The following is a 27,281-nucleotide window of genomic DNA, read 5'->3' as shown; positions in this document are numbered from 1 at the left end:
AGCCCTGAATAACCAGTGATCAGTCAACAGTAAGCATGGAACATGACAGGGCAAAAACAGTCCGACAACTTGAGATGCACACATATTTTAACATATGAAATAACACAGAATCTTGGGGTAAATAAGTTTGGAAGATCAGATCCCATTCATAGCTTAAAGCAGGGCAAACTTTGAAACTAGAACTAAGCACTACCATCCCAAACAAAATCTCTCCAATTTGCTGGAGGGACAATAACATGCCACTGTGCCTAAAGTCTTGCTGAAGTCAAGGTTAATGACACCAAGTAATTTGCAAATTTGCCCTGGTATCCAGTGCTTGGAGTTTAATAAAGAGGATACACTGCTGCCTGCAATTAGGTGGGAAGATCTCTCGATGGGAAGACTTCAAAGAAGAAGTTTCAGACAGACAGTCCTGTTCCTACCTAGCAAATTTAATGACCTCCAGAGATATGATAGAGGATACACCAGTCTCTGGGTGGAAAAAACCTAATTCATTTAAGTCTTCATGTAGCAGTACTTGATGTGTGACTTCAACCCAATATGAAAAGAAAGAGGAGAATGAAAATTTGTATGGCTTTTTAATCTGAGGTGCCTGAGAAATGGGGTCACACCTTCCTGTGAAGTGCAGTTTTAGAAAATTCAGAGAAATTTTTGCCCTGTTCTTGGCTCTGAAAAAAATAATCAGAGTACATTTGTAAGGAACCAGAGTGAAGGAATCCTGAGCTTGCAGACTGATGCTGTGGTGCCTGAAAACACAATTTAGAATAACCTTTTGGAGAAAGCAGTGCAAGCATTACTCAGGCAGTAAACTTCACTGCTAACTCTCAGACTCCTCTTATTAGGGTCTGTAGTGGGAGCAGATGATAATATACAGGATGCCAAAGGGCTGAACAGTGACCTGGTACTATGTCCACAGTCTGATATCCATGCTTGGCTAATGATACTGGAAAGACTGAGAAACTGCACTCAGTCCAGAAATGCTCTGCTTTTCTTGCACCTGCACAGACATCAGAAACCATTTTTCTATTCTGGTGTCTTTTAAAGCTATTTTGTAGTCAGAGCTAAGGTGGCAGCAAAGCCAGGTAGTGAGGAATAAAAAGTGTGAACTGAAGGATGTGTTGTGGAAATGAAAGAGCTGTTGCAGAGAGTATAAGCATGTATTTCGTGTAGCAAAGAGTACAAAGTTTATGTGACATTTAATGCTGCCAAACTGACAAAAGCCCTGATTCTGAGTGATTATGCAATGAGCAGCACTGACTGTTGCCTCGCATTGCTTTAGGTGGTGAACACAGCACAAAAAGAACATTGAAAAGTCACGCACTTAGGAAAGGAAAAATCTGAGTATCAAAGCAGAGCTTCAGGGAGCCCTGACTACACCAGTGCTTTGTGACATCTCTGTGAGAAACCACTGCAGAGAGAGCTCTACCTCCCACCTGTGGGTTGGGGCTGCAGCCTCTCTCTCTGTTGAGAGAACATTGCTAAGGAACTCCAAGAATATTGACAGATCATAGCTTTCAAGGCAAGAGGGTATCACAGTGACTAGTCAGTTTATGAAACAGCCTCCACACTTTCTTGAATGAATTTGGACATATATACAGAGTTGCAAATTCTCTCTGGGTCATTAAAGCCATGTGCGCCAGGGAAACCTTTTGTGAAAGGTTGGGTCCATGCTCCAAAAGCTCTGAGATTTAAATCTCCACCCTCCAATAATGATAAAAATATTTTGAAGTGCAGAAATTTTTTTTCTCTCCAAGCCCATGGAGAAACTGTCACCCCACCCCCAGCCTCCAACACTGTTCCCATAAAAATATGTCTGGCTCCCTGTTGAAATTTTTGGGCCCAAAATGTGTAACTACAGCAAAGTTGCAACAAGTCAGACAATCAGACAATCTCAGCTATTGGTGGTGCTATTAGCAATGCTTGCTTTTATAACCACAGGGAAAAACATCAGTGAAAAACATCACTTCTTTGTACTGCATAGTACAAGGCTCTTCACTAAGAAAATCGTCTTCATAACTTGTTTCTTAAATTCACATTGTTGAAAATGTCATGAAACTTGAATTGCAGTCTGATATTGTAAAAACATGTATTTTCCACAATGTATCTTTAAATCTTTCAACATGTATTTTTAACATTACTCCTATTTTTTTATTTTCAAAACTTATTTCAAGGACATTAAATTGTGGTCAGGTTTCTCATTACCAAGACATGCTCTGTTATTAAAAAAAAAAAAAAAAAATGGAGAGAAAGAGATCACAAAAGGGCAGACACAAAGAGATTATATTTTATTGCAGACCTGACACATTGGTCTGCTCCTGTTAAATCAGTCTGGTGACTGATGTGGGACTTTGTGAAATACAAATACACAAAACAATTTTCCCTTCAGCATGAAAGAATAAGACAGCAAAGCAATCTCACTCAGAGACTGGAACAAGGACAGAGACTGAATCATGCAAAAAATAAAAGAGTGGGTTTTTTTCCCTCGGGCTTCTATTGGTCTGAAGAATAAAAGGCTGTATATGAGGCAAAGGTGTTGCTGCTATTAGGTGTTTATGTGATGCAGTTCGAGTTGTCTCATATTGCACCCAGCAAGGGTTGGGTCTCCCCCATTGAGCAGGCATTTAGCATTTTGACTCCCTTTAAAACAAAGTAGTTCATGGGGTTTACTCACAAACACATTCACACACTCCTGTTGAAAAAGAATAAAAATTTGAAAAAATATCTTCACCATGGGACTGTTATCATCATGGGACATTTGTTGAACCTGACAGGGGCCACAAGAATTGTTTTTAAAAGGGGTTGGTGCCAAGTGCTAGGTGAAGGGAAACTTTAAATATTAAAATTAGGTTTTCATCTCAAACAAAATAGAGTAAAATACAAAATTTTTAGTGTAATAATACAGGAATCTAGCTCTTCTAGTTCAACACATAGCTCTGAGAAAATGAGTGCCAAGAGCCTGCAATACCTACAAGGACTTGTACAGAGGAGTCAACACAAAAGATTATTTTAACTTACTAATTATTATACTTATTGCTAGATGCAAAGATAGCTTCTGGAAAAAGGAATAATTTCCATCAAATACTTTGTTTTAGTCAGTCAACAATTGCCAATAAAAAAATTGCTTGATCATTTTCTTCTGACCATGCTGGTTATAATCTCATCACAATGATAGTTTATAATCTCCTTTCCATGCTACTTTTAAGATGATTCCACGCATTGTTGAGGCCAGGCTTCTGTTCAGATCAGACTTCTGTTCAGCACCAAAGAGGTTGCCTAGCACTATAAATAACAAAATCTCCTTTTCTTCATCATCAGCTTTCAATCAAAACACAAGTGCAATGCGACTTTAGGAATTCTGTTTAATATCTCGGTGCTTCCATGGGCAAAGATGAAAAGCTTCTCTGCAAAGTCAGTAGGTCTCCTGAGAAGCAATGTAAGTGCCACAAGACCTTTTTAATTGCTTTTCTTTGGCTGACTTTAACTAATGCTGTGGGCATTTGTCCTCACCATGGCAGTATGGACTTCATCGCCCTTTGCTCAGACACAGCTATTTCAGCAGAGAGCAAGTGTATATACAGATATATATATGTATGTGTACATGCATATGTATCTATATCATCTATATCTATATCTATATCTATATCTATATCTATATCTATGCAAGTGGCAGTGTGAAAAATATATAGAATAACACATAGACAGTGTAGAGAATCTCATCATAACAATGTATAGATATACATGTATAGAGATATGTATATATCTCTATAGATATAGAGACTGTCTTTGTACAGGATTTTTTGCTTAAAATCTCAGTACTGGACAAGAAACAAGGTGCTGTATGTTATGCTTTTCATGACTGACTTTGCATGTAGTCAAATAATTTCTTTCAACAGCTTTTTAGATGCTACTGGATTTGCCTCAGTGCCATTTTTTTTTGTCCAAACTCCTTCACTCCCTGTGCTTTCAATCACAGTGTCCTGCAGATTTACTGCCCTTCAGGACCAGTGCAAGGCCTGTCTATGGAAATATAAATAGCTAGGAGAGAGCTTCAAATAAGATCAGCTAAACAAAACAGCAGTGTTCTTTATTACAGTGGTTAATGGTACTAATTAATTTTGCTTAAAGCTTGACTTAAAAAAAATTACTTTTAAAAAATCCCTATTCTCTCAATTATTTTCTGAGAAGTGTATATTAAAAATAGAACATATTTTGGGTCAAGTTTTCAATGCCAAACTTTCAGCCCCAGTGCTCCTTTCCAGGTGCTAGGGAATTAGGATGCTCCTTTGTTAAAGCTATCTTAATGCTGACTGTTATTTCTTTGCTGAAAGTGCTCATTCTGCTGGTGGGCATTTTACCTCAGAATGCCCTGCACTAAAATCTGGCTCCAAAAGAAACCTAATTATTTACCATAGCCCCAAAACTGAGAGCAGCTCACACCCACAAACACCCACCAACAGCTCAAATGGAATTAAAACACACCACTTTATCTCCTGGTGTCATGGAGAGAGGATTGGAGGGAGGTCACTTCTCTCAGTAACCTAGAGCTGGCACGGGGACTTTACAGTGATGATGATTTCGAATGAGCAACCAAAGCTCAGGGGTCACTCTCAGCTTGGTGTCACAGGGAGTGTGACACATCCCTGCCGACCTGCGGGCACACACTGCAGCCAGCAGCACCTGGGCTCACCCAGCAGGTCTCCAGGCCAGGCTTGCTCTGTGCCCAGCACGTTTTGCCATTTCTAATTAAGCCCAAGACGGCTTTCAGCTCTGATGATCTTCCTGCTGCTTTTTCCTTCCCCCACAACTAATTTCAGACGTTCACATTCAGTGAGATACAGGAATAGAAGCAGCTCAGCTTGCAGTCACCCTGCGATAGGAAAGCTGAATATAAACAGGTTTCTGAGCTACAGTTTACACCAAAAATCAGAGCACTGGAGACAATGTAGCCTGGTTTGCTGGAGCTGGCGGCAAAGATCGCACCAAGTTCCTAAACTAACTCTGAAAAATAGCCTCTGGCTAATTCATGTCCCTTCCTATGGTGCCTGTGACCCAAACTACCCCTCTCTAGCTTAGTGGGTGATTGTCACTCTTCTTGCTCCACCAGAAGCCTCCTGATCTGGCCTCACCTAATATGACCTAATCTAGAGCAAACTGCAGCACCCCAGTTGCACACATGCATGGGCTACTTCTAAATTAGTGCATCAGTGCTCTCAATTTTACTTTTTAATCACATTTTGGATTCCTCTCTTCTCTGTGAACCTCCTCAACCAACCCTCTGAATGAACCTGCTGTTTATCTATATAATTTATTAATCTATTTTTTTCTTTGGTTTTTTTTTTCTGGAGGGAGACTTTCTACCTTTAGTGTCTAAAAGAGGGATACATGCCAAGCAAAAAAAAGTAGTGCCAGGACATGGTGTCAATCCAACAGAGTTACTGCTCCTGGGAAATCTTCTGTTCCTAAATTATTCTGAGCTGGTTCAGTAAAGCGTTTCTTGAAAAAAGGTAGTGAAGAAACCCTCCTTTTGCCCCAAGGTTACAACTTATTTTGTTAGACCAGATGACATGACAGCATGATTCTATCAGGACAAATCAAAGTTTACTGAGCAAATCTGTGTTCTATAACCTGATTTATTGGTGCCATCTGCCAACACCCATGAACAGATGCTCTGTAGGACCTCACTAGTGTGCAATACTGACTGGGAGAAACCCACTGCAAATGACTGAATTTTAAAAGTTACTGAGTGTAGCAGGAGAGATAACAAACATAATGAAAAAATGTCTAGGAGAATGTATCCCAGTGTTCATTTTTCAGTTCTGCTTCTCTGACAGAAGTACTTCAGAGAATCCTCATCTACATATGTGGGCATGAGATGTAAAAATAAACCAAGAACACACAATTTCCCATGATTTTGCTCCAATCCTTTGCTATTATGTGCTTCAAAGAAAAGAGAGCATTTTGGTGTGAGCTGTTACAGCTTACCCAAAATCAGTGAATTCTTTACGATTGTAAGAATTCTTTTTATGGCCGTATTCAAGCAGGTCAGGATTGCCATACTGCAGGCACTAATGTTTTTTTTTACTGGCTTTCCCCTACTCTACAGCTATTTTCAAGCCCTGTGTACTCTGAGGGCATGCAGAGGTAGAAGCAAACGATTTGCAATTATTGCCACCGGCAACATTAATTTTGCATTCCCATCTCTTCAAAAACACAAGGGAGCAAAAAGAGATAACGGAAAGACAAGCAACTTGTCGGGGTGGAGATTGGACACGTGCCTGGGATCTGTGCAGGCACTGCAGAAGGTGAGGGAGAGCAGCCTCAATTCTTGCAGCCCCAGGGAACACTTGCAGAGGTGCAGGAGCAGCCCAGTCCCAGTCCTCATGGCCCTGGTCCTGCTTCCCTCTGCCTCCTGCCAAACTAAGCATCCATCTCTTAGGAGCTGCATTAAAATTAGAAGCTGAAGCTGTAGTGATGGGAGGACACTTTTTCTTCTTGCCTAGCATGCCCTATTCAACAGCTCATACCTAGGGAATTACATGGAATTCATCCAAACATGCTCAGGAACAGGCTGTTGATGGACACAGCCTATCCAATATCTGACAAACAACAAACTTTAAAGCATTGTCACTCTTTCAAAGGCTGAATTTGGGTCTGAAGCTGAAGAGCTGAAGAGCAGAAATCCTCCTTCCTTTATTGTGCTAGTCCATTAAAATCACACACTCATGGAAATTCTCCATGGAGAAACTATCACTGAACTATTAATAAAATCTTCCTGAACTATTAATACGATCTCTGGGAGCTTTAATCCACCTCAGGGACTTATTATGTAAGTGCACAGGCATGAAGATGCTGTTTTTATCCTCAGTTTACATGACATTTCACTTTAAACGGTTTTGTTTATGACTGATATCTTCCTGAATCTGGGGGAAATTATTTTCTTTCAAGGGGAATTATATTTGCATATGCATTAAACTGGCAAGTATGGTTGAGATAAAAGTTCATTGGAGTGTGTGCTTGGTTTTCTGATTAAAAAAAGTACAGGTTATGAAAACATTTTAAAAATGCTTATTTATCAAAATTCAGATGTTCTGTAACCTAGAAATATGCTGTAGTATGGATTTTGACATCATAGACCATCTTTGGTCTATGATGTCAAATCATGTAGTTTGAAAGGAATGACCTTGAGCATCAGGTTGGATTTGTTCCTATTTTTCATATTCCAAAGATGGCTTTGAATTCCCAACATGCTTTGGTGCAAGAAGATGCTGGAAAAGCATGTTGATTTTTAGTTTTCAGGCAGTTCCAAACAACACCACAGTAAAAAGTTTCTGATGCATACTCATGCCAAAAGAAATAGATATTGTCATGGCAAGAACAGGCAGAAAGAAAGAACAATTGTCTCTCTAATCAACCTCGTAGCTTCCAAGCACCTCTCCTGAGCTATTTAATGGAATATTATGTACTAAAGGTTTTCAGTTCCAGGTTCAGTTCAAAAATTATTCTGCAAAGGAGCAGAGACAGGAAACTGGTCCTCATAACATTTTGCTCTGATCTGCAAGCTTGGGGATACTTCTTCCATCTGAAACAAAAGATGTATTGAAGCCTGCATGCATTTGGAGGGTCTGTGGTAGCTCCACTGTGTTCATTACTTTCTCTTTAGGCATGATAAAGAGAATAACTGAGAAAGCAAAGAAACAGATATATAAAGCAAAACAAAGACAAATCAGGCAAAAGAGTACGCCCACCAATGGTCCCAGTTTTATTAAATCAACTCAAACTCTATGTTTGGTCAATTTTCTCTCTCTGTTTGCCTATACTGCTCTGGGAAGGTGCCACTGCAGCATTGTTAGATAAATTCCTTATTTTAGATCAATTTAATTCCCAGTGAAGAAGGCCTGGTCTGACAATGGAGTGAGCCAGCTGTCCAAGAAGATATCCAGAGTTCTTTCCATGAAGTGTGGATTGGATGAGTGCACAGTGAGGTGGATTGAGAACTGGCTCAAAGGCAGATCCCAGAGGGCCATAATTAGTATCACAGGGACAAGCTGGAGTCCTGTCACTACTGATGTCCCACAAGGTTCAGTTTAACTTATTCATCAATCACTTGGATGAAGGGGCAGAGGCCTCCTCAGCAAGTTCAATTGGACAAGAGGGAATGGGTAAAAAGTGATGCATGGGAAGTTCCACCTAAACATGAGGAAGAACTTCTTTGCTATGCTCAATGTGGAACAGATTTCCCAGAGAGGTTGTGGAGTCTCCCTCACTGGAGATATCCAAGAATTGTCTGGACACAGTCCTGTGCCATGTGCTCTGGGATGACCCTGCTTGAGCAGGGAGTTGGGATCTGATGACTGTGGTCCCTTCCAGCCTGATCCATTCTGTGATTTTGTCATTCCCTGCTGTTGCTAAGAAGCAGGTTAGCTTGCTGGATTGGATGTGTTTATTTACTCTGCGATTTCATTGCTGTGCAACATGTTAATTTGTCCAGCCTTGTTTTCAGAAGAGAAGACAGTAGTGCCCAAAAACAATTAGACCGACTCATGTGTACTACATTTCATTTATAACATTGGAATAAAACCCAAGTATATCCTCAGGATTGGGTATTTTTGACAAGGAATCAGGTTAAGAAAAGGCTCTATGATCCCAGAGTCCATTTCACAGTAGACTCCAAAAAAATGTACCTCATTATAAAATACACCTTCCCAAGGAATCACAAGACATGAGAAATCAAAAGAGAATTCCTGAAAGCAAAAGCTCTCCAGCAGAAAATCAATTTCAGCTACTTTTACCTTGCCCCAGGGAAAGCAGCAGAGACACTAAGTGGGGTGTGGGAAATGTCTCATACCTCTTCCTGGAGCTGCACAAGGCAGACCTCCAGACAGGAGCTTTTCTTTCCAAGACAGCTCTGCTCTAATTAGGGACTTTTACAAAATTAGTATGTTGCAGTTCCAAACAGAGTCTGGATGATTCCCTTATCAAATTTCTTTGGGTCTTAAAAAAAAAAAAGAAAAAAAAAGTCTTTGTCCTTGTTCTAATTGACAGCCTTACAAATGCAGGTGGACTGAGGGATGGAGGTCAAATTGAACTTAATGTGCTTAATAGGGCAAGGAACAAAATTTAGCAAAAAAGTTACACACACAAAAAAAATGTTCTTTGGTTGTTTTTTTTCTGACTGTCATGTTTTTTTTTCAAGGGTCTTTGTGCACTTCTGGGCGTACCTTCAAAATTAAAAGAAAGTAGTTGCCTTTAAATAAAATTGTTATGTTAAGGGCTTTCCTATAAACCAGATATGTGGGATAGAATTTAGTTTATAGACTCAAAAATCTATGTTGGGTGGACATAAAATTAATTTTCTGTATAGGAAAATGCATTCTGCTCCTTTTTTTCTACATCAGACTGCCAGCTTAAGCGTCTGGCTGGTTCCTATAATTCTCAGTATTTGGACCTTTCTGGGCATTGTTAAAGCTGGTCAACATGTTCTAAAAAATATATGTTCCCCCTTGAAAATGAAGACTGGCTGATGTTTCTCACTAAAACTTATGATTAAGATAATTTGTACAGTCCAGCAAGAAGGCAAAACAATTTTTCTTTTTCAGGTCAGTATAAATCTCTATGTCTTAAAGTTATTCCCCTGCATCCAATCTTTCATTTCTGTACTTTCCTGTGCTTCAGACTCAGATTGGATTTTCTACACTGACATTAGCTGCTACAGTACAGCCTGGGAACAACTGTGGCAATTTACTTCCAAAGAGCAAAGGTGTCCAAAACATCTTCCTCATAGATACAACTCATGGGATGGCAGCCAGCCTGACAAATGCAGAATTAATAAAGTAAATAAATAAATAAATAAATAAATAAATAAATGCAAATATGGAACATCCCAGTTTGTCTTAGGTTGGGTGGGGTTTTTTTAAAATAATCTTTGAAGAGCTCAAAATCTTAAAATCTTCATTCCCATGTTGGGAGGAAGGCAACTGAATTTGTGAATTTTGCATGAAATGGGCATTTTATGGCTCTGATCTGCTATAAAACACAATTTTAGGTTATCACATGGTAGAAAAACACTTTGGACTTCACATTTCTGTCCGTCCATGTGTTTTCCTAGGTGGACTCAGACTCTGAGCAATTTCTCATCAGTCAGTTGAAGTCACTGCAATGTTCAGCACTGCAGAACTTTATCTCAGTCAGATCTGCATCCTAAACTCTCATGAAAAGCAGTGGAGATACACTCTTCTTTATTGAAAATGAACACCCCAACAGGACATATGCCATCCTTAAAGAGAGCTATAGAATCATAGAATCGCTGAACAGAATCATACAATGGTTAGGGCTGGAAGGACCTTAAAAGTCATTTAGTTCCAATTCTTCTGCCATGGGCAGGGATGCCATTCACTAAATCAGATTGCTCAGGACTCCTTTAAACCTGGCCTTGACCACTTTCAGGGATGGGGCATCCACAATTTTTCTGTTCCAGTACCTCAGCACCCTCTAAGAAAATAATTTTTTCCTAATATCTAGTATAAACAAGCCTACTTTTCAGTTTAAAACCTTGTCACTATCTGCCCAAATAAGAAGTCCCTCTGCCTCCTTTTTATGAGCCTCCTTAAGGTACTGGAAGGCTGCAATGAGGTCTCCCTGGGACTTTCCCTTCCTTAGGCTGAAAAACCCCACCTCTCTCTGCCTGTTTTTGTAGGAAAGATGCTCAATTCCTTAGATCATCTTTCTGGCCTTCCTCTGTACTCTAACAGGTTGACATCTTTCTTGGGCTAAGGACCCCAGACCAGATGGGGTCTCAAAAGCTCAATTCATCATTTTCTGGAATTTAAAATGGGATCACCTGTGATGTTACACTGCTTGTCCTCCTGTGTGCTGGCCTAATTATCCAATAGTCCTTCACAGTATATCCAATATCCAGATTTGTAATGATTTCAGGTCAGCTGACCTGCCTGAGGTGGAAGTGGCTTATTTCACTTTATAGCAAAAGAAAAAGATATCACTTAATGGCTGTGACTGCTCACAAACATTACTCTAGGATGGTTTTAGATGACTGCCAGGGCAATCCATGCAAAGAGTATGGAGAATCCTGATGATCTGCCCTGGGTTGCAGGAGGTGGTGTATGCATACATATCGCTAAATCTGGGGGAAAAATTGACCTTGAAGCAGAACAGAAGCACTGCAGAGCAGGTGTATAAGGGGATTTTTTCATATCATCTCACAAATCCACCCAGCATTCTCACCAGCTGTGCTCAATCTCTGATGTTCGGGAGGAAGGCGAGAGAAAGCCCCAGGACACCCTGTGCTAATTGTGGGGGGAAGGAACCTGCCTGGGACCCAGAGCCAAAGCCCTGAAGGAAGAGACCTGATTATGCTCTGCTTTTCATGCTGAGCTGCAGGGGTTAGGAGCACACAGAGGATGAGGACGGCTTCATCAGGATCTCCCTTCACAGCGGAGAGACAGGCTCCTCTCCTCCCCTTGGAAGCGTATTTGCACACAGGAACAGCGGTCGTCCCATTATTTATGCCAGGCGAAAAAAAATAAATAAAAAAAAAATAAAAAAAAAAATAAAAAAAAGAAATCCCAGGCTCTTCCTTGACTGACGTTTGCTAGATAAAATCGTAGGTACAAAATACCCTTCACAACGTACAATAACCTTTAAAGGCACGCCAGCCAGCACCTCCTCTCCCCTTGGGCGGGTGGGATGCTGTAGCCAGCGGGACGCTACCTGCATGCTAATGGCCAGGGTGTTTGTGCCGAGCCCGGCGGCGAGCGCCGCTCCGGCAGTTTCCATGGTGCTGTCATGGTGCTCTCTCCCCACACCTTCACTTATCGGCATTTCCCACCCATCCTCCTCCCGCTAATGCGCTGCTTGCTCACCCCGAAAGGTCAGCCATTGTAATGATGATTTTAGCGGGGGGAGGCAGGGAGGCCGAAGGGTGAAAAGGTGAGCTCTGAGCGGCGATGTGCGTGGGAACCGGGGGCTCGCCTGGCGCTGCACAATGAGAAATTAGAAAGCTTCCCCTCGAGGGAGCGGTGCTCATCAACCCCCTCTCACTTCCCAGGCCGGCCGAGTCAGATGCCCTGGCGGAGTTAAAAAATGTTCATGAGAAGTGGCTGGAGACCCGACTTTAAATCCTCAGCATCTCATCGGCAATTGATGTGTCAGCGTGTGTGTGGAGGGGCGCCTCTGTCCACAGAGGAAACTGATACAAACGCTTACAGGCATCTTTTTTTGTTTTTCTATTTCCCTCCTTCCCCCTCCCAGCCAGCCCAGTGCTCGTTTGCAGATGGAAAGAGACAGATTTTTCCTGCGACTTTCATCCTTTTGCCTGCCGGAGTAAAGCACTGCATCTCTTAACTGCCTTCCTTCCTTTCTTTCTTTCTTTCTTTCTGTAGGACAGCTTTCCTGCACGTTTTGGAGGAGTCCATTTTGTCAATCAGCCCTGGTACATCCATGCCCTGTACACGCTAATCAAACCGTTCCTCAAAGACAAGACAAGGAAAAGGGTAATTAGATGGGGGTGAGGGGTGGGGGTGGAGAGGAACCTGCAGACCTGGATTTTCCATGTAGCTGTATGTTTTCTTTTCTAGTTTTTCTCTCTGCATTTTCCGCATGGTATAAGAGAATCGCTGCTGTTATTAAAAATTAGAGTTTGGAATGGTCTGGATTGAATCAGTAACTCAGCCAGGGACCAGAAATCTGTTATCACTAACAAAGCATGGATATATTTTACTGGGACGTGCTCAGGGACAGAGAGAATTGGCAATATGGAGAGATTATAGGGCCTGGCTGAAGTTACTTGCAAGTGAGGAAAACTTCAGCTCAACTCTTTTTGTGGGAGTAAAAATTCCTATTTCATTCCTTCAGCAGGGTGACTGTTTTCACATGATGGTAACTCACTTGCTTCCACAAAAAGTACCCGTGCCTGAAGGCTGTTTGCTCACACTGCAGAAGCGACAGATCTTCTCCACAGAAACCTAGTGAATTGGTGGTTCTGCAGTCATTCTTGCCATTTGTTCTCTGCAGTCTGTGAAACAACAGCTGAATAATCCATCAGGAGACCCCAGAGCCCCTGAGCTGACTAGGCAGGACAGGGGTAGGACCCAAGTGAAAGCAAAGAGGGATTAGAGAAACAAGTGTTACTGAAGCAGCACCAAGTGGTGACACAGCCTGATTCACCCCTGAAAATATCTGTCCTGGGGTGCAGGGCTAGTGGCCCTCTCAGACTCTGAAGTAGTGCTCTTCCTGCTGCTTCAGTAAGCTTTGCTGTCATCCTTTATCTATCACTAGTCTTCATGTACACCTCTATCCCCTTGCAGTAGCAATAATCAGTCATAATTCCTGACTTCTGCTTCTCCCGGTCTGGTACTTAAGAAACTGAAATTGTCATGTGCCAAAAGCAAGAGAATGGGAGTTTTCAGGAGTGTTAGTAGTGCCAGCCTAATTCTTCAGCTGCTCACCCCAAAGTTAATCCCCCCTCTTCTGCCAACTGAGTCAGCCCTGAGAGCTTTTGAAATTCCCACCCAAAACTGCAGTGTCAACTAATTACCACACCTCATTAGTGCTGCTGTTATTGTACTCAATGAAGTAAGGACTCGATGATGACTTTGAACTTTCTTTTTCATTTGTTCAAGATCTTTCTTCACGGTAACAACCTGAACAGCCTTCACCAGCTAATACACCCTGAATGCCTGCCCTCTGAATTTGGGGGGACTCTGCCTCCCTACGACATGGGGACGTGGGCTCGAACATTACTGGGTCCCGACTACAGCGATGAGAACGAGTACACCCACACCTCCTACAACGCCATGCACGTGAAGCACGCGTCCTCCAGCCTGGAGAGGGAGGCCTCCCCCAAACCCATGAAAAGGTTAGTCCTGCCTTCGAAATATCACCTCTTATTTGGCTTTCTGAACAGGTTTGGCATAAGTCTCACAGGAAGGGCTCATCTGGCTGGAGGAGAGGCTGCAATCTGGCAAACATCGATGGTAAGGGGCACTTCGCTCTGGGCTGTGCTCATGGTGTGGTGGGAGAAAGGAAGCCTCTCTGTGGAACCGTAATTACTTGTCTGATTACCGTGCATGAAAATGAGGGGAAATTAATGAGCCCCTGCACAGGGCATTACAGAAAGTACATCAGGGTGAGATGCTGTCCTGTATGGCGCAGTGCATCCAGCGGCACCGCTTCAGCGCTGGTCCCTACTCCTTGCCGCTGCTCTGCTGATGCTGACCCGGTTGTTATCGATGAGGGATTTAACTCCTTGAAAAGGCAGCTTTTGTACGATGAACACCACTGCCCTCTAAAGGGAAAAGGAGTTGGTCTTCTCCCTATGCTTCTGTTCCCACTTGCTCTGCAAAGCCCTGCTAAGGCAGTTGCAGAGCTGCTCTTTTAATTGCTCTGATTTTAGCTCTAGTGATCGTGCATTTTGGGCTCAGAATGCCCAAAATGACACCTCTGGAGATTGTTACCCTCAGTAGTTTGGACTGATTGTGGGGATGGGGTCAGGAAGTCGGATAGCTGGCACGGAGCTGTGTGTGGCACGGCTCAGCCAACAGCAGCTGCAGTGAGCCATGGCCGTGTAGGCTCCCCTGCGTGATGAAACATCTGCACTTGCCTCACCCTTGGCAGCCCACTCCATGAAACTGCTTTCCATGAGGATCACTGTGGTGTTTTCCTCGCTGCTGCCACTTGATGAGCGCCGTGCTCACAGGCACGGCCTCGCTCTCTGTGACAGGGAGCGGCCGTCACTTTGTCACAGCAAAATCAAACCTGACAACACAGACAAGCCATAATGTCGTGCAATTAATTTTGAAAGTCTTTCATCTTCAGAGAAAAAAGAAATGCGTTCTCTATTCACAGCTCTCTTCCAGGTCAGAGGGATGCCACGCAGCTGTGTCTGCAAAGTGAGGCCTCGTGCTGGAAACACTAACACTTATGACTGACTTCAAGAGCTCACAGGGCAGAAAGACTTTCAGGCTATGAGCTGCAGCCTTGTCATGAAGAGGGGTGGCCACCTGCATTGCCAGCAGTTCTCACTGGCTGGGAGCCAGTATGAGTTTACAAAGCCTGCCCCAGAGAGTTGAGTTTGGAACAATTTATTTTTAATAAATATCGTCAGTGAAACACACTGAATTATTTTAGAAAAATACTAAGTATTTCATTGTTATTAAAATATATCTCCATTTATGTAGCTTTATAGAAAGAAATCTGCAGTTTTTTAAAGCTCCAAATATGTTGAGAGCTGTTCACAGGTAAAGCTGCTGAGGATCTGATCCCTGGCTGCAAAGAAGGGAGGGTCTTATTGTGCCCTCAGGGGAGAACCTCAGCTTGAAAATTAGTTCGGTGCCAGAAAACCCTGCCTTGAGGCAAAACCCTCTTTTATAATCTGTTCACTAACAAAAAAGTGTACTTACACAAATACAGGGAGTGGATGAATTTAATTTGTCATGTTGCCTCTGGGCAGACTAGATCTAACTTTTAGCCTAATTTCGTTACTCGGCAGTTAAGTCAACCATCTGATCTTGCACCCCGTGGTCATTACTTGCTGTTAAAGGTGAAAAGTTCACAGCTTCAACAGATTTTCTCCTATGAGTATTTGCTTTGATTCTCCTTCTCCTGAAATTATGGTTTGGCCCAAGCACAGGTAAAAGCCTATGTTTAGAAAGCATGATTGTGTGCTTTGTAAGATTTTTTTTGTCTAAGGCGTCTTAAAAGGTATCCAGACTTCTACCAGCATTACCTGTCTTTATATATCTCCCCTCCTTGCTTCTTTAGGTTCATACATCTGTAACACAATGAGAAACTCAGGCTGTGACTGAGATTCCTGGGTACTCCAGAGAGGTTTGCACTAGGCATAGGTGATTTTTAAACGTTATTCTTCATCTTAAATATAATTCTTTCACAATTGTCCTATCATTTCTTTCCCTCATTAAAACAATTTTTAGTTTTATTGAAAATCTCTCCTCTGCTCCTCCTTTCATGGAATAGACTCTTGGGTAACATGTTAAGTATGTGTTTCTCAGATGAAAGGATTGGCTTAACAGAAAATAAAGGTCAAGGTCACTGACTTTAGCAGTCATGTTCCACTGAATGGGGCAAATATGGCAAAGACTGAGCCTTCTTGGGTTTCTGCAATTTAAGGCTGAAAAGCCTGAACAATTATGGGACCTTTCATCTCTGACTTCCCAGATATCACTGCAGGTTTACCTGCCCAGTAACCAGCTGTGCTTATGAGGCTTGGATTTACCCAGGAGGCTGAAATTAGTGTCATTCCCCACTGTGGCACTGTCCTGCTGCATGACAGGGTGCAGAGCTGCAGCCCCTCCTGGCTCTGTGGCCACCTGCTGTAAAGCCACACAAGCCCATCCTTGCTAAAGCTGCCACTGGACCAGCAGAGTGTTAAAGCACCTGGAATCTTTGGTCTCAGTGCTGGTATAGCAGCTTGCTCTGTGACCACAGAGAAGTGTCCCTGTGAAATTAAATGCCTCCATCCTCCACACCTGGAGAGAAGCTCACCCTTGACACCTGCTCCAAAAATAGTGTCTTGCAATTTTAGTAGCAGAGAGCCTGAGAAATCAAGATATGAATTACAGATCTAGAAGAAAAGTGCCAGGAAATGGAATCAGAGAATAACTGACCAAAATACTGTTGTAGCCACGTAACCTATGTTAGCAAATTAATGCAGAGGGGGAAGAGGAGGAGGCCATTTTCAAGATGTGCCTGAGATAAAACTGAGATCTAAAATAAATCTCCAAATGCAGAACAGGAAAAAATGAGGCACCAAGCAACAGTAAGAGGGGGTGAAGCTGGAGCAGGTACCTGCCTGTATGTCAGCTTTAGGGCTGACAGCAGTGCTTTGGCTCCTGACACCACGGCAGGTGCATGTAAATTGAAACACGTTCACCTGAGAACTGTGAGGGGGATGAGGAAAGCAGAGACTATATTTTTCAAGCAAGAAGCTATGGAAGACAGTAGTTTGTTTGGCTTCAGAGGGTGAAAGTTTAAATGGATTTGAAGGGAATAAAATCTGGGGAGAGAGAACAAGTATTTGAGAAAAGGGACAGTTTAGGCATTAGGCATGAGATAAAATGGGTAGAAGTTGACCAAGGTATACACTGGCTGCAAAATGGAGTTGGTTTGCTAGTCATAAGAGGCCAGAAGCAGCGTGCCAGTGGGACAATCTGACTGATACAGGAGTGAATGACTAATGTGAAGGGGCTATAGGAGATTAAACTTGCACAGCAATGTCTCATTAGATTCCAATTTCTGCTCCATTTAACAGGAATGGAACCAGAACATTATGTTCTTCCCAGTCACAGGCAGGGGTGGTTTTCCCTATGACTTGAACTTGCACAAGATTTGTTCTCAAGAAAGAGTCCTTATTGACTTCAGAGGATGGAGGTGGTGTAGATGGGGAAAGGATTGAGAAAGATCTTAGAGAAAGACTGCCACTGACTCTAGTCAGTGTCATGATCCTGAAAATTTTGAGATTTAATGAGTATCTATAATATGGAAAATCTTTAATCAAAACCATTGCAATTTTTCCAACAGTAGCCACATGAAGTCCCACTGAAGCAAAACCAAAGTAGTGGAAATGGCACTCCCATCTGCAGTATTATCTAGGATCCTAAGTCCTGTATGAACAGATGGGATACGAAGCAAAACAGCTGATGACTCCACATAATGAGTCTTAATGACCAGGGGGGATGGGAGGGGGAATCAACAATAATAAAAATCCATTCAGAATGTATGTTTATTAAGATTCAGCTCAGTGAAGTCTGAAACGGGCAAGGCAGTAAACATGCAAACCAGCATTAATACAGCAAACTTAGTTTAATCTAACTGCATCCATTAGACAGTCCTGGGAGCAGCAATGGCAACAGACCTTTTCCCTGTCTTCTGAAGGGTCTGCATCCATCCAGGCATCCCTTAAGAGCTTTGGGATTTCAGACAATGTAAATGGTGCAAAAATTTGGAGCACAGGGAAGAATATCACCTCCCTTTCATCTGTGGCCAAGTCATGATCTCTGATGGTCAGAAAGGGGCCTTCAATCAACAGGGAGCTCACACAAAAGCAAAGCATTTGCCTGAGGCATTCATGCTGGCTTTTGTTGATGAGGTGTTGTTTTTAGGAGCAGCTGGAGGTTTTATCTGGGTGTGCAGTTTAAGGAATAGTTATGGTGGATGGTTAAGCCTAGCAGTTAAAGAGTCAGAGACTGCTCTCAGCATATCACTGTGCCAATAGGGCACAACTTTTAGCTCCATCTCCTAAAGGCAGGAGATCCACATCTGTAGCTATTTGGATACCTAAAAGCAGTGGGTGAGCATCCCCACGTGAAGGGATGGATTCAGTGACTGGGGAAGATGTGAAAGAGCTCCTTTCTTTGAAGTTTCCTTTATTCTCCAGTGTCACCCTTGCTCTTACACTCGGGTCCAGCAGCAATAAGTAAGCTGTAGCAGCGTGTTCCCTCTCTCTGACTCACTTCTCTCTACAAGAACTGCCCTTCTTCAGCTGCATCTGGGTCACTTCTTGATGTCTGAACTTGATCTTCAGTCCAAGTGACAAAAACTATTCTCTGCTTTGGTTGTTCCATGCACGGGTACCAAGCACAGTCAGGGAGCTGTGTTCCTTCTCTGCCCTCCCAGGCACCAAAAGAGCACTAGCTTTTAACCTGCTGCCAGTGCAAACAGATTTGGAAACCTACTGCAATTTAAAATTGCCTGGCAGAGAAAGAAAATTTTACCTAAACTGCATGTATATTCTGGCTAAACAACCTGAATTGTTTAATCAAACTTATTTAATCGAAATTTAATTTATTATAGCTTTATTCAAATTTGGGGTTAAAATTATTCTTAGGATAACATGGATTGCAAGAGCCTTACTAGCACTGAGTCAAGCTTATCAGAGACTCTGTAAATTCAGAGTCAGGGTAAAACATTTAAAGTAGAGCCAAGCACAATAATTATGAAAATGTACAATCTGTGCATTAAGACACCATTATGTTTTTCTGCTGTAAAATAAAAAAAATAATCATAGAACTGTAGAATAATTTAAGTTGGAAAAGAACTTTAAGATCATCAACTCCAACGTTAACCCAACACTAAACCTTGTGCCTAAGCACCCCGCATCTACACATCTTTTAAATACCTCCAGGGAATGGTGTCTCCACCACTTCCCTGGGAAGCCTGTTCCAATGTTTACAATCCTTTCAGTAAAGGAATTTTTTCCTAATATCTAATTTAAACCTCTTCTGGCACAACTTGAGGCTGTTTCCTCAATGATGGACTTGAGCACCCAAAGAATCAATGTCCTGAGCAGTGGTTCATCAAAAGCCCCCATATTATGCATTTTGAAAATGCAGTGGAAAAAGCCTGTTGGAATGCATTGACCCATTGCCCCATGATGCTGAGTTAGAGCATGTGGATTTTTATGTCCCAGATTTGAGTGAAAGGATTTTAAAGTGCAGATGAGGGTTTAGCCATTATTGCCTCCTGATGTGTGTGTGTTTTCAAAAGCCCTGATATTCAAATGAACTCACTGCTGAAACTAATTGCTGTTTCTCAGAAATGGGATCCTGCTTCCATAAAGACAGATATTACCACTGGCCCACACTAATGCCGACTGGAACAGTTTTAGAACCAAAAGGGGCCGTTCAAGGCGGTGACTTATGTAAGGTTTTTATTTATTCAGACTTGTTTCTCCATATGCCCAGCTGGGCTGTGCAAGGCAGACCTTTCTAGTTGTTATCCTTAGTGTGACCTTAATGTTCCTTCGCCATATGTTTCTGCTTTTATGGGTCATGTTTTATGCCGGTTCACAGTCAGCACCAATTTACTGCAGAAGTAGTAAAATACCAGCAAATAAAAATCAGTATGAAAATGTGTGAACGCTTCCCACTGCCCATGGACAGCACCTGGGTTGCTGTGCTTGTAGCTGGGGTGCATTTCTACTTGTGTTAGGGGAAAGGGGAAAAACTTGTGATAAAATACCTCTGTAATACGCGAGACCTACAACACAAGGCTCACATTCTCTATTTTATTATAAATTAAACAAAGGAGAATTTCTGAATGCTTCTGCAGAAATGCTTCCCCCATACACAGATGATGAATGAGACATGTATTGATAGTAAAGCAGGGTCCCAGGGACGTGTATATCATTCAATGTATGTATTATCTAGTAATATAGAGTGTTAGCTGTTAAACAGTTTTGTAACTTTTAAACAGAATCCAGCGAATACATCAGAAAAAAGTGGAAAACAGCTGGTGGATCTGGCACATTAGCAGGTCCTATGGAGGCTACAGGGAGAATATCTGTTGGAGAATATCCTCAGGAACCCGTAGCACATTGCAAAGCCACAGCTGAAACAAGGGCAGGAGGGATGGGTAGCTTGGTATGGGGATTCCCTGGGATGAGGCAGGAAATCAGCTGCTCTCTGAGGCATTGGTCCTGTGGGTTTCATTTCTTCTATTTGCAGCACTCAATTCCCAGTGCATGGGTGCACAAACACAGGCTAGAGGTGGGAATGGCAGAACCAGTGCTGTTCAGGCTGCTTAAAATATTGTGTTGTAAATTATGTCTTCAACTGGCTATAAATTTGCCAGAAGTTTAGTAGTTTAGATTAGAGACATGACACTTAATAAAACAAATGGTTTTACACTGCTTATGTCTTTTGCTGTCCTGTGAAAAATCCGCCTACATCTGGCTGAGTTACAAGCCTTTGAAAGGGCAATTCACACATACCCTGTAGAAACATATTTAATTTTAGCATTTAATGGCCCCACGGATTGCCTCATGCTTTAGCTTGGCCTCCCTACATAAATAAACTTGTTCAGCTTGGGTTGATGGCTCAACACCCACAGTGTGCATCTCCTGCCTAGGCCATGGGGTGTAGAGGGCTTTTGTAATTACAACTTTTACTTGTGGTCACAATTGTCCCTGCACTAGGCCAATCTATGGCAAGACATGGAGCCAGGATTTGGAAGACTGACACTTTATGCTTGCAGGGCTTCATCCTCACTGCTGTTGGCAGGAGAACTGGAGAGAAGAGGATTTAGTGGTGAGCCCATCTGGGGTACTGGAGACTTGGGTCACTGGGATGGGAGCCACAAGGCAGACTGAAAGACGAGGTAGGCAAAAAGGGCTAGAACAGATGGGCTAGGATACACACTTGGTGGGCAAGCAAATGGCTGATGGAGACCAGGTTCAGACTATTGGGTGCAACCCTTGAGGCAGATCCTGCTCTCCCTCTCCCCCTGAGCCCCTGTTTTAGCCTAGCAAGTAGCTTAAGCTAAACTTCACACAGACAGTGAGATTGCACATTGCTTATTTTCAACCTCTCAAGCTATAGACTTTGGGGTCTAATTTCCAGAAATACTCAGCACTTTCCTGCAACAGGAGTCCATGGGATATGTGCTTTGAACGCACAAGCTGCCACTTCAGGCTGAGTGCTCTGCAAAATCAGACCCTCAGCACTGGGCACCCCATTGGAGGAATACTTGTACCCTAATCTCACTGCATTTCAGCTCTCCACATGCAAAATGAAAATTAAAAGAAAACTGACTCTCACAGTCATGCCATGGCAGTAAATGAATTAGCATTTAAGAGGCACACAAGTACTGCATTGATAAACTCCACAGAAAAGCTCAGAAGGGAATTAAAAAAGGCTATCTTCAGAGCAGGCTTGGACTAATATGCAGCAAATATGTCACAGAGCCACACGCTGAATCACCACACAAAAGCAATATAAAAGCCACTTACTAGCACAGCACTGAGTATGGTGAGCACTGAGGGAGGAAGGAGCCCTCTGAGAAAGAACAGAGTGTGCTCCTGGGGCCAGGGCGCAATGCACGGGTCTCAACACCCACACACACCTGGCCAAGTGGCTGCTGCTCCCACAGCCTACATTTTGGCTTTTCATGCTGACATGGTGCTTGACTTTCCACTCTAAATAGTACATCTCAGGGTTGCTTTTGTGCTGTAGTGCTGTTCTTCTGAAAGACAGGAAACTTTTGATGTATGATGGGGAAGTAGAAAGACTGATCCCCTTTGCTCCTAGTCCTCTGTCCCCCCCGTTATTGCCATACAGCTGTGAAGAGACTGTGACTCAGTGGCAGATCTGGTGGAGATGTTGAAAACTGGAGTCCTGGAATGGGAGCTAAAAAAGGCAGACTGAAAGATGAGGCAGGAGTAAAGGACTGAAAAAAGGAAGCTGTTGGGCTAGGGAGAGCTTGGTGGGCAAGGAAATGGAGATAAGCAGGAAAAGCATGAGTAGTCATGAAAAGTGCATGTATGTTTATGTGTGAGTTTATGTGTTATTCATAAAGTGTGAGAAGAATTTTTTTTCATTACCTGGCCTGAAATTATTTTTTTAGATATCAAATCCTGCACACTTCATAATAGCTCTGCTGAATCTGATGTAAACTGATGTTTGCTGCTGCAGTGTTGTCTTTGATCCTATGACTAGGCTTACCATGTGATAGGTGACATATTGGATTCCAGAGGACCAAGGGTCTTCCAGGAACTCCAATCTGAAGCAGGTGCATGTGGAAAACTCAGTCCATAGCAGAGAAAGGAAACGGACAGGAAAATCTCTTACCCATGCCTGGATTGAGGCAAGATCTTGACACAGAAGCTCAACACTTAGGAGCAGGAGACATCAGGAAAATCCCCACTGATAAAAAAAGACTGAGATGTGCACCCCAATTCTATGGCTGGTGGCACAGACCTGCATTTCTCAGGATAGGCCCTGCCAGAGGAGTCTGGCTGCATTTGTCCTCCATATGCTCCTGCTCCATCTGGGTCTCAGTGGCCTGAAGGCATAAGACTGTATGTGCTGTGTCACATATTTAAGCATTCCTGTATGTTTGTACAATTCAGAGTGTCTGCAAAAAGCTGAGAACTTGTCATAGCCCATCAGAAGCCTGTGTTTACAGCAAGTGCCAAGGGATACGCACTACATCCTTGGAGAGGAGTGTGGACTAAGGGACAGGGCAGGACTGGGTGCTCAGACAGCCAGGCCATGGTTAGAGTCACATGTGGTGCAGTGTCATCCCTATCCCTCTTTGTGCACACCCTGCAGTGAGTGTGCTCAGGGTTTTTGGTGGAGAGAAGCAGCTGTGGCCAGCTGTCAGGTACAAAGGGCAGAGAACTAGTGGGCACAGGGAGGATGAGGGGTCTTGTGCTGGGGTTCACTCTGCAGCAATTGCCTCTTTAGTGGTGCAGATGTACTCACTGAGACATCTTCACATATGCACTTACAGGTCTGGGCCAGGGCTGCCCCTGACTTTGATGTGCCAAGGCCCTACTCAGAGACCTCTCACTAGGATGTTCTCACCACCAGGGCGCAAGATGGAGACTGCTGCCACAGTGCCCACTAAGACAGCTTCCATTTGGGAAGTGCAGCAGCTTGGCACCACCGTCCTGAGGGCTGAGCCTTGGCAGCAAGGTTCTGCCAGAGCTTTCATACCGCACTTGCCCCTGACTCATCATGCCAGTGGACATTCCCAGCCCTCCTGGGCCCCTGGACATTGGTGCTGCTGCATCTGCTGCGGCTGGTGTACCAAAGCTGCCCCTTTGGACAGGTCTCTGTGGCTCAATATGCTGCTGTTCTAAAGCAGAGCTGTGAGCCAGCAATGGAGTAGAAACTAAAATTGCGTTGGCAAGAGATTTGAGCAGGGCTTGTGAGCCTGGGCAGAGAACAACATGCCATGGCTGCTGCACTGGGGGTGAGCACTGCTGAGCAGGGCTCATTTCATCTGCCCACACCTGCTGGAGAGCATTTCCTTTCCAAGCACTTACAATAACAAAAGGGTACCTTTTGACACAATCACTTCACACCTGTACATCTGCACTGCCTCTGTGATACCAAGGTGAAAGCATTGTTTATCTCACCTGGTGAAGCCATACTCTTGAGTGAGGTGTGTTGCAGAGCACACCCTTAGGTGCTGCACCCCCCTCTACAGTCTGATGGAGGGAGAAAAGCAAGAAAGAAATGTCCCTCAGACTTTGTCAGTACAAACATTCATGACCATGATTTTAAAAACTACTTAAAATGTTCTGTAAAGGTTATGAATAATTGGGAGATGAACAGCCCTAAGGTACTGGTGAATGGAATTTAAGAGAAATGAGCAGATGGGAGGCAAGAGGTAGAAAACAGAGTCACTCAATGTGATCTGCAGTGTGTCACTGAGACCTTGAAGCCTCCTGAATTTAGGGAAGAAAACATGCCACCCTCCTCTTTCCTTCACAAACCTCCTGAAAGGAAGCCCAGCACAAAGACATCCTCACTCCTGTGGGCTGCAGCACATCAGTATTCCTGTGAAGAAGAGCATAAACTGAAGGATCAGAGAATTGGAAGATGTCTCTCAAGACAAACGTGCTGTGATACACTGGCACTTACTGTTAGCTCAGTCCAGGATTTTGTACTCTATTTTTTATGGGAAACAAAACTGATCCCCAACAAACATCAGTTCCTGTGAGCTGATTGACTACAGCTATATTCTGAGAAGAGCCTTCTGAAAACAGCACAGCTAGGAAGTCTGTATCCAGTATTCTTGCATGGTTTTCTACTGAATTGGAGAGAGTTGCATAAAAGTGGCCACACACATAAAGCCATCTGTTCTCTTAGACATTGATGTACATACCTATGCAGTGCTGTCATTTGAAATATATGGCCAGCCTGCTGGAGAAACAGCTGGGTATTGTTGATTTTCCAGACTTCCAAATATTCTTGCTGAACAGTAAAACAACCATGGGGGGTTTGATTGACGCTTTAAATGGACCACACTCAAATGGTACCTAGGGTTCAGAAGTGAGACTGAGAATTCATTTCCCTTTCCATTTTTGTTTTGTTCTCCTAAGCAAGGTTACCTAGCCCTGGAATCTAGATTAGTAAAGTCTATGGGCATTGATTTGTCTTTTAATTACTTCAGATTTAGCTCCTAGTCCACTGTGATCATGTAATCTTACAGAAGCTAAGTCTCCCACAGGGATCATGTTAAAGAAAGACAGGCACAGTGTCTGCCAGCTGAGGGCAGTGACCCTATCTGTGTGATACAAACAATTGTCTACTTGTGTTAAAATTTAAGTCAACCAGATCATCCTCAGTCAAGTATATTTCAAACTGGTTACAGAGAATTTTTAGCTGAGAAAAGAAGGAAACCGGAAGGTTTTGAATTCACATGTACTCATTTATAATTCCAGAGGTGCAGAACACACAGGACAAATGTCACATTTCTGGTGAGTACTGAAGGTAATACAGTGAAGGTGAATATTGATGGTGTGAGGCAGTTGTGGCTATGATACGTAGGAAACATTGCCTCATAAGTCATGAAATCTGTTCTCCCTGGTTTTAACAGATGAGAACTCATCAGAGCAGGGACTTGAATGTAGGTAACCCATGAATCATATGTTTATACCATATGTTTCAAACAAGTCAGATGAGTAGCACCCTGAGAATGTTTATTTCTCTGCCATTTATAGCACAGAGTGACCATAGACATCTGATGATGAGATGAATCAAAACACAAGTGACTAAAATGTATTGACAGGAGAAGGCCAATGCAATTTCTGTTTCCTACTTAGATGATCAGCTCATATCTGGCTCAGGTGAAAATGACTTGGACATTTCTTGAACACTACAAAGTAGCTGCATTCATCCTGCAAAGTATAATTAAATGGTTTTAGGCATTATGATGGCCTCCTGGCCTCCATCTGTTACTCCAGAAGGACATGAGTCCTCTGTAAGTCTTTCATAAAACCAAGAGCCATAACCTTCAGTTATCAAATCAGTTGTTTTGGATACCCTATGGTGCCTTAAATGGCCATAGATATCTATGTTTAGCAGCTGAATGTCATCCACCCTGTGGAGGCTGACACCCCAAAGACATGTAAAGAAAATTGTTGCTCTGTCAGGATAGAGAAAGATTAATTGAAATGGCTCAGAAAAGTTGGTATTTCTGTGGGCACAGAATCACAAAAAGGTTGTGGAAGAAACCTCTGGAGATCTTCTACATAATCCCCTGCTCAGTGCAGAGCAGATTGTCCAGGATTTTGTCCATCTGGATTTTGAGTATCTCTAAGCACGAAGACTCCAGAATATCTCTGAGCAATTTGTTTCAGTGTTTAAACATTGCCCAGTAAAAAAATGGAAGTTCCTGTATTTCCATTGATGTCTGCTGCCTCTTCTGTCACTGAGTATCACTGAGATGATTCTTTTGTGTTCCACTACTCCACCCCATCAGGTATTTGAACATATTGATATGGAAAGACAGCAAAACAGAAATGCTTTTGTCTGGTGCCATGAACAACTTCTGCTGGCCATGGGATACCACCAGAACAGTATCCACTGCATTGACAGGGCCAAAGCTTAAACCCTGCTTGCCAAACAAGGGAAGTTTTGTACTGCTCATTTACCATTTTAAATCAAAATCACTTAAATTGTTCTGCAAGAGGGTGCTTTGAATGCAAAGATGGTTGCAATTTACAAGGACTAGTCAGGGCAAAGGTACTCTGGTGTCTTACTGCAATTCATTTTTCGATAGGAGGTTAAGGTGCAATTAGATACACACATACCTTTACAAGAATCATGAGCAGATTGTTTTAAAAAATCGAATTGTGGTTATGAAATCCTCTGAATAAAATGTTAATGAAGCTAAACCAGGTAGCAGTACTTTTAAAATAAGAACTAGTCCTAATCCTAGGCTCAGTGCTAGAGCCAGCATACAAAGCCTCTATTTAGTGCATAAACTTGCACATACCTAGAATGTGACTTCTTTCCTTGAACTGAAGATGTGTACTAGATGCACAAAAGCCAGATGAAACCAACAGATAGGGTGCTTCTTCCAAACAGTATTTGTCTAATATTAATTTATACAGCCAAAAAATGCAGGGGATCTCAGTGCCCAGAGCTGAGGGACCATGACTGTGAGAACAATCAACTCCCAGCTGACCCAGCTGAACTTGAGCAGGATCTGCTGCTCTGGCTGGATCCCTGCTAATCTATGAGGCCTGATGAGATTCATCTGAGAATCCTCAAAGTTATCTGATGTCACTGCAATGCCTCTCTAGATTACTTTTGAGTGGTCTTGGTGATCTGGAGAAGTCCCAGCTGACTGAAATCTGGCAAATGTCCCAGTTGTTAAGGAGGGTAAGAAGCAGGACCCTGGAGACTACAGGCCTGTTAGTCTTCCTTCAGTGCCAAGTAGAATCATGGAAAAATTACTCTGTGAGGTACTGAAAAACACCTGGAGGATAATGCAGTCATTGGTCACATTCAGCACGG

At 42.9% G+C, this 27,281-nt stretch overlaps 1 protein-coding gene and 1 long non-coding RNA gene across 2 annotated transcripts in view; one reads left to right on the top strand and one right to left on the bottom strand.

The window, feature by feature from the left end:
- The window catches only part of CLVS1 (clavesin 1), an 89,168-nt gene that overhangs the window by 57,894 nt on the left and 3,993 nt on the right, over positions 1 to 27,281 (top strand). Inside the window, exons 3-4 of the mRNA XM_023920999.2 lie at positions 12,396 to 12,506; positions 13,635 to 13,870. Coding sequence (XP_023776767.1) covers positions 12,396 to 12,506; positions 13,635 to 13,870 — 347 coding nt within the window. The remainder of the gene's footprint in view (positions 1 to 12,395; positions 12,507 to 13,634; positions 13,871 to 27,281) is intronic.
- Positions 20,024 to 26,971, bottom strand: LOC147655433 (uncharacterized). Its single transcript, XR_015286283.1, has 3 exons — positions 26,758 to 26,971; positions 24,643 to 24,796; positions 20,024 to 24,314 (listed from the first exon to the last, which is right to left on the bottom strand). It is a non-coding gene; the product is annotated as an uncharacterized LOC147655433 (long non-coding RNA).

This window comes from Cyanistes caeruleus, chromosome 1 (genome assembly GCF_971803275.1).
Source record: "Cyanistes caeruleus chromosome 1, bCyaCae1.hap1.1, whole genome shotgun sequence".
NCBI lineage: Eukaryota > Metazoa > Chordata > Aves > Passeriformes > Paridae > Cyanistes > Cyanistes caeruleus.
Note: the sequence above shows the minus strand (reverse complement) of the source record. Positions and strands in the feature narration are given on the sequence as shown.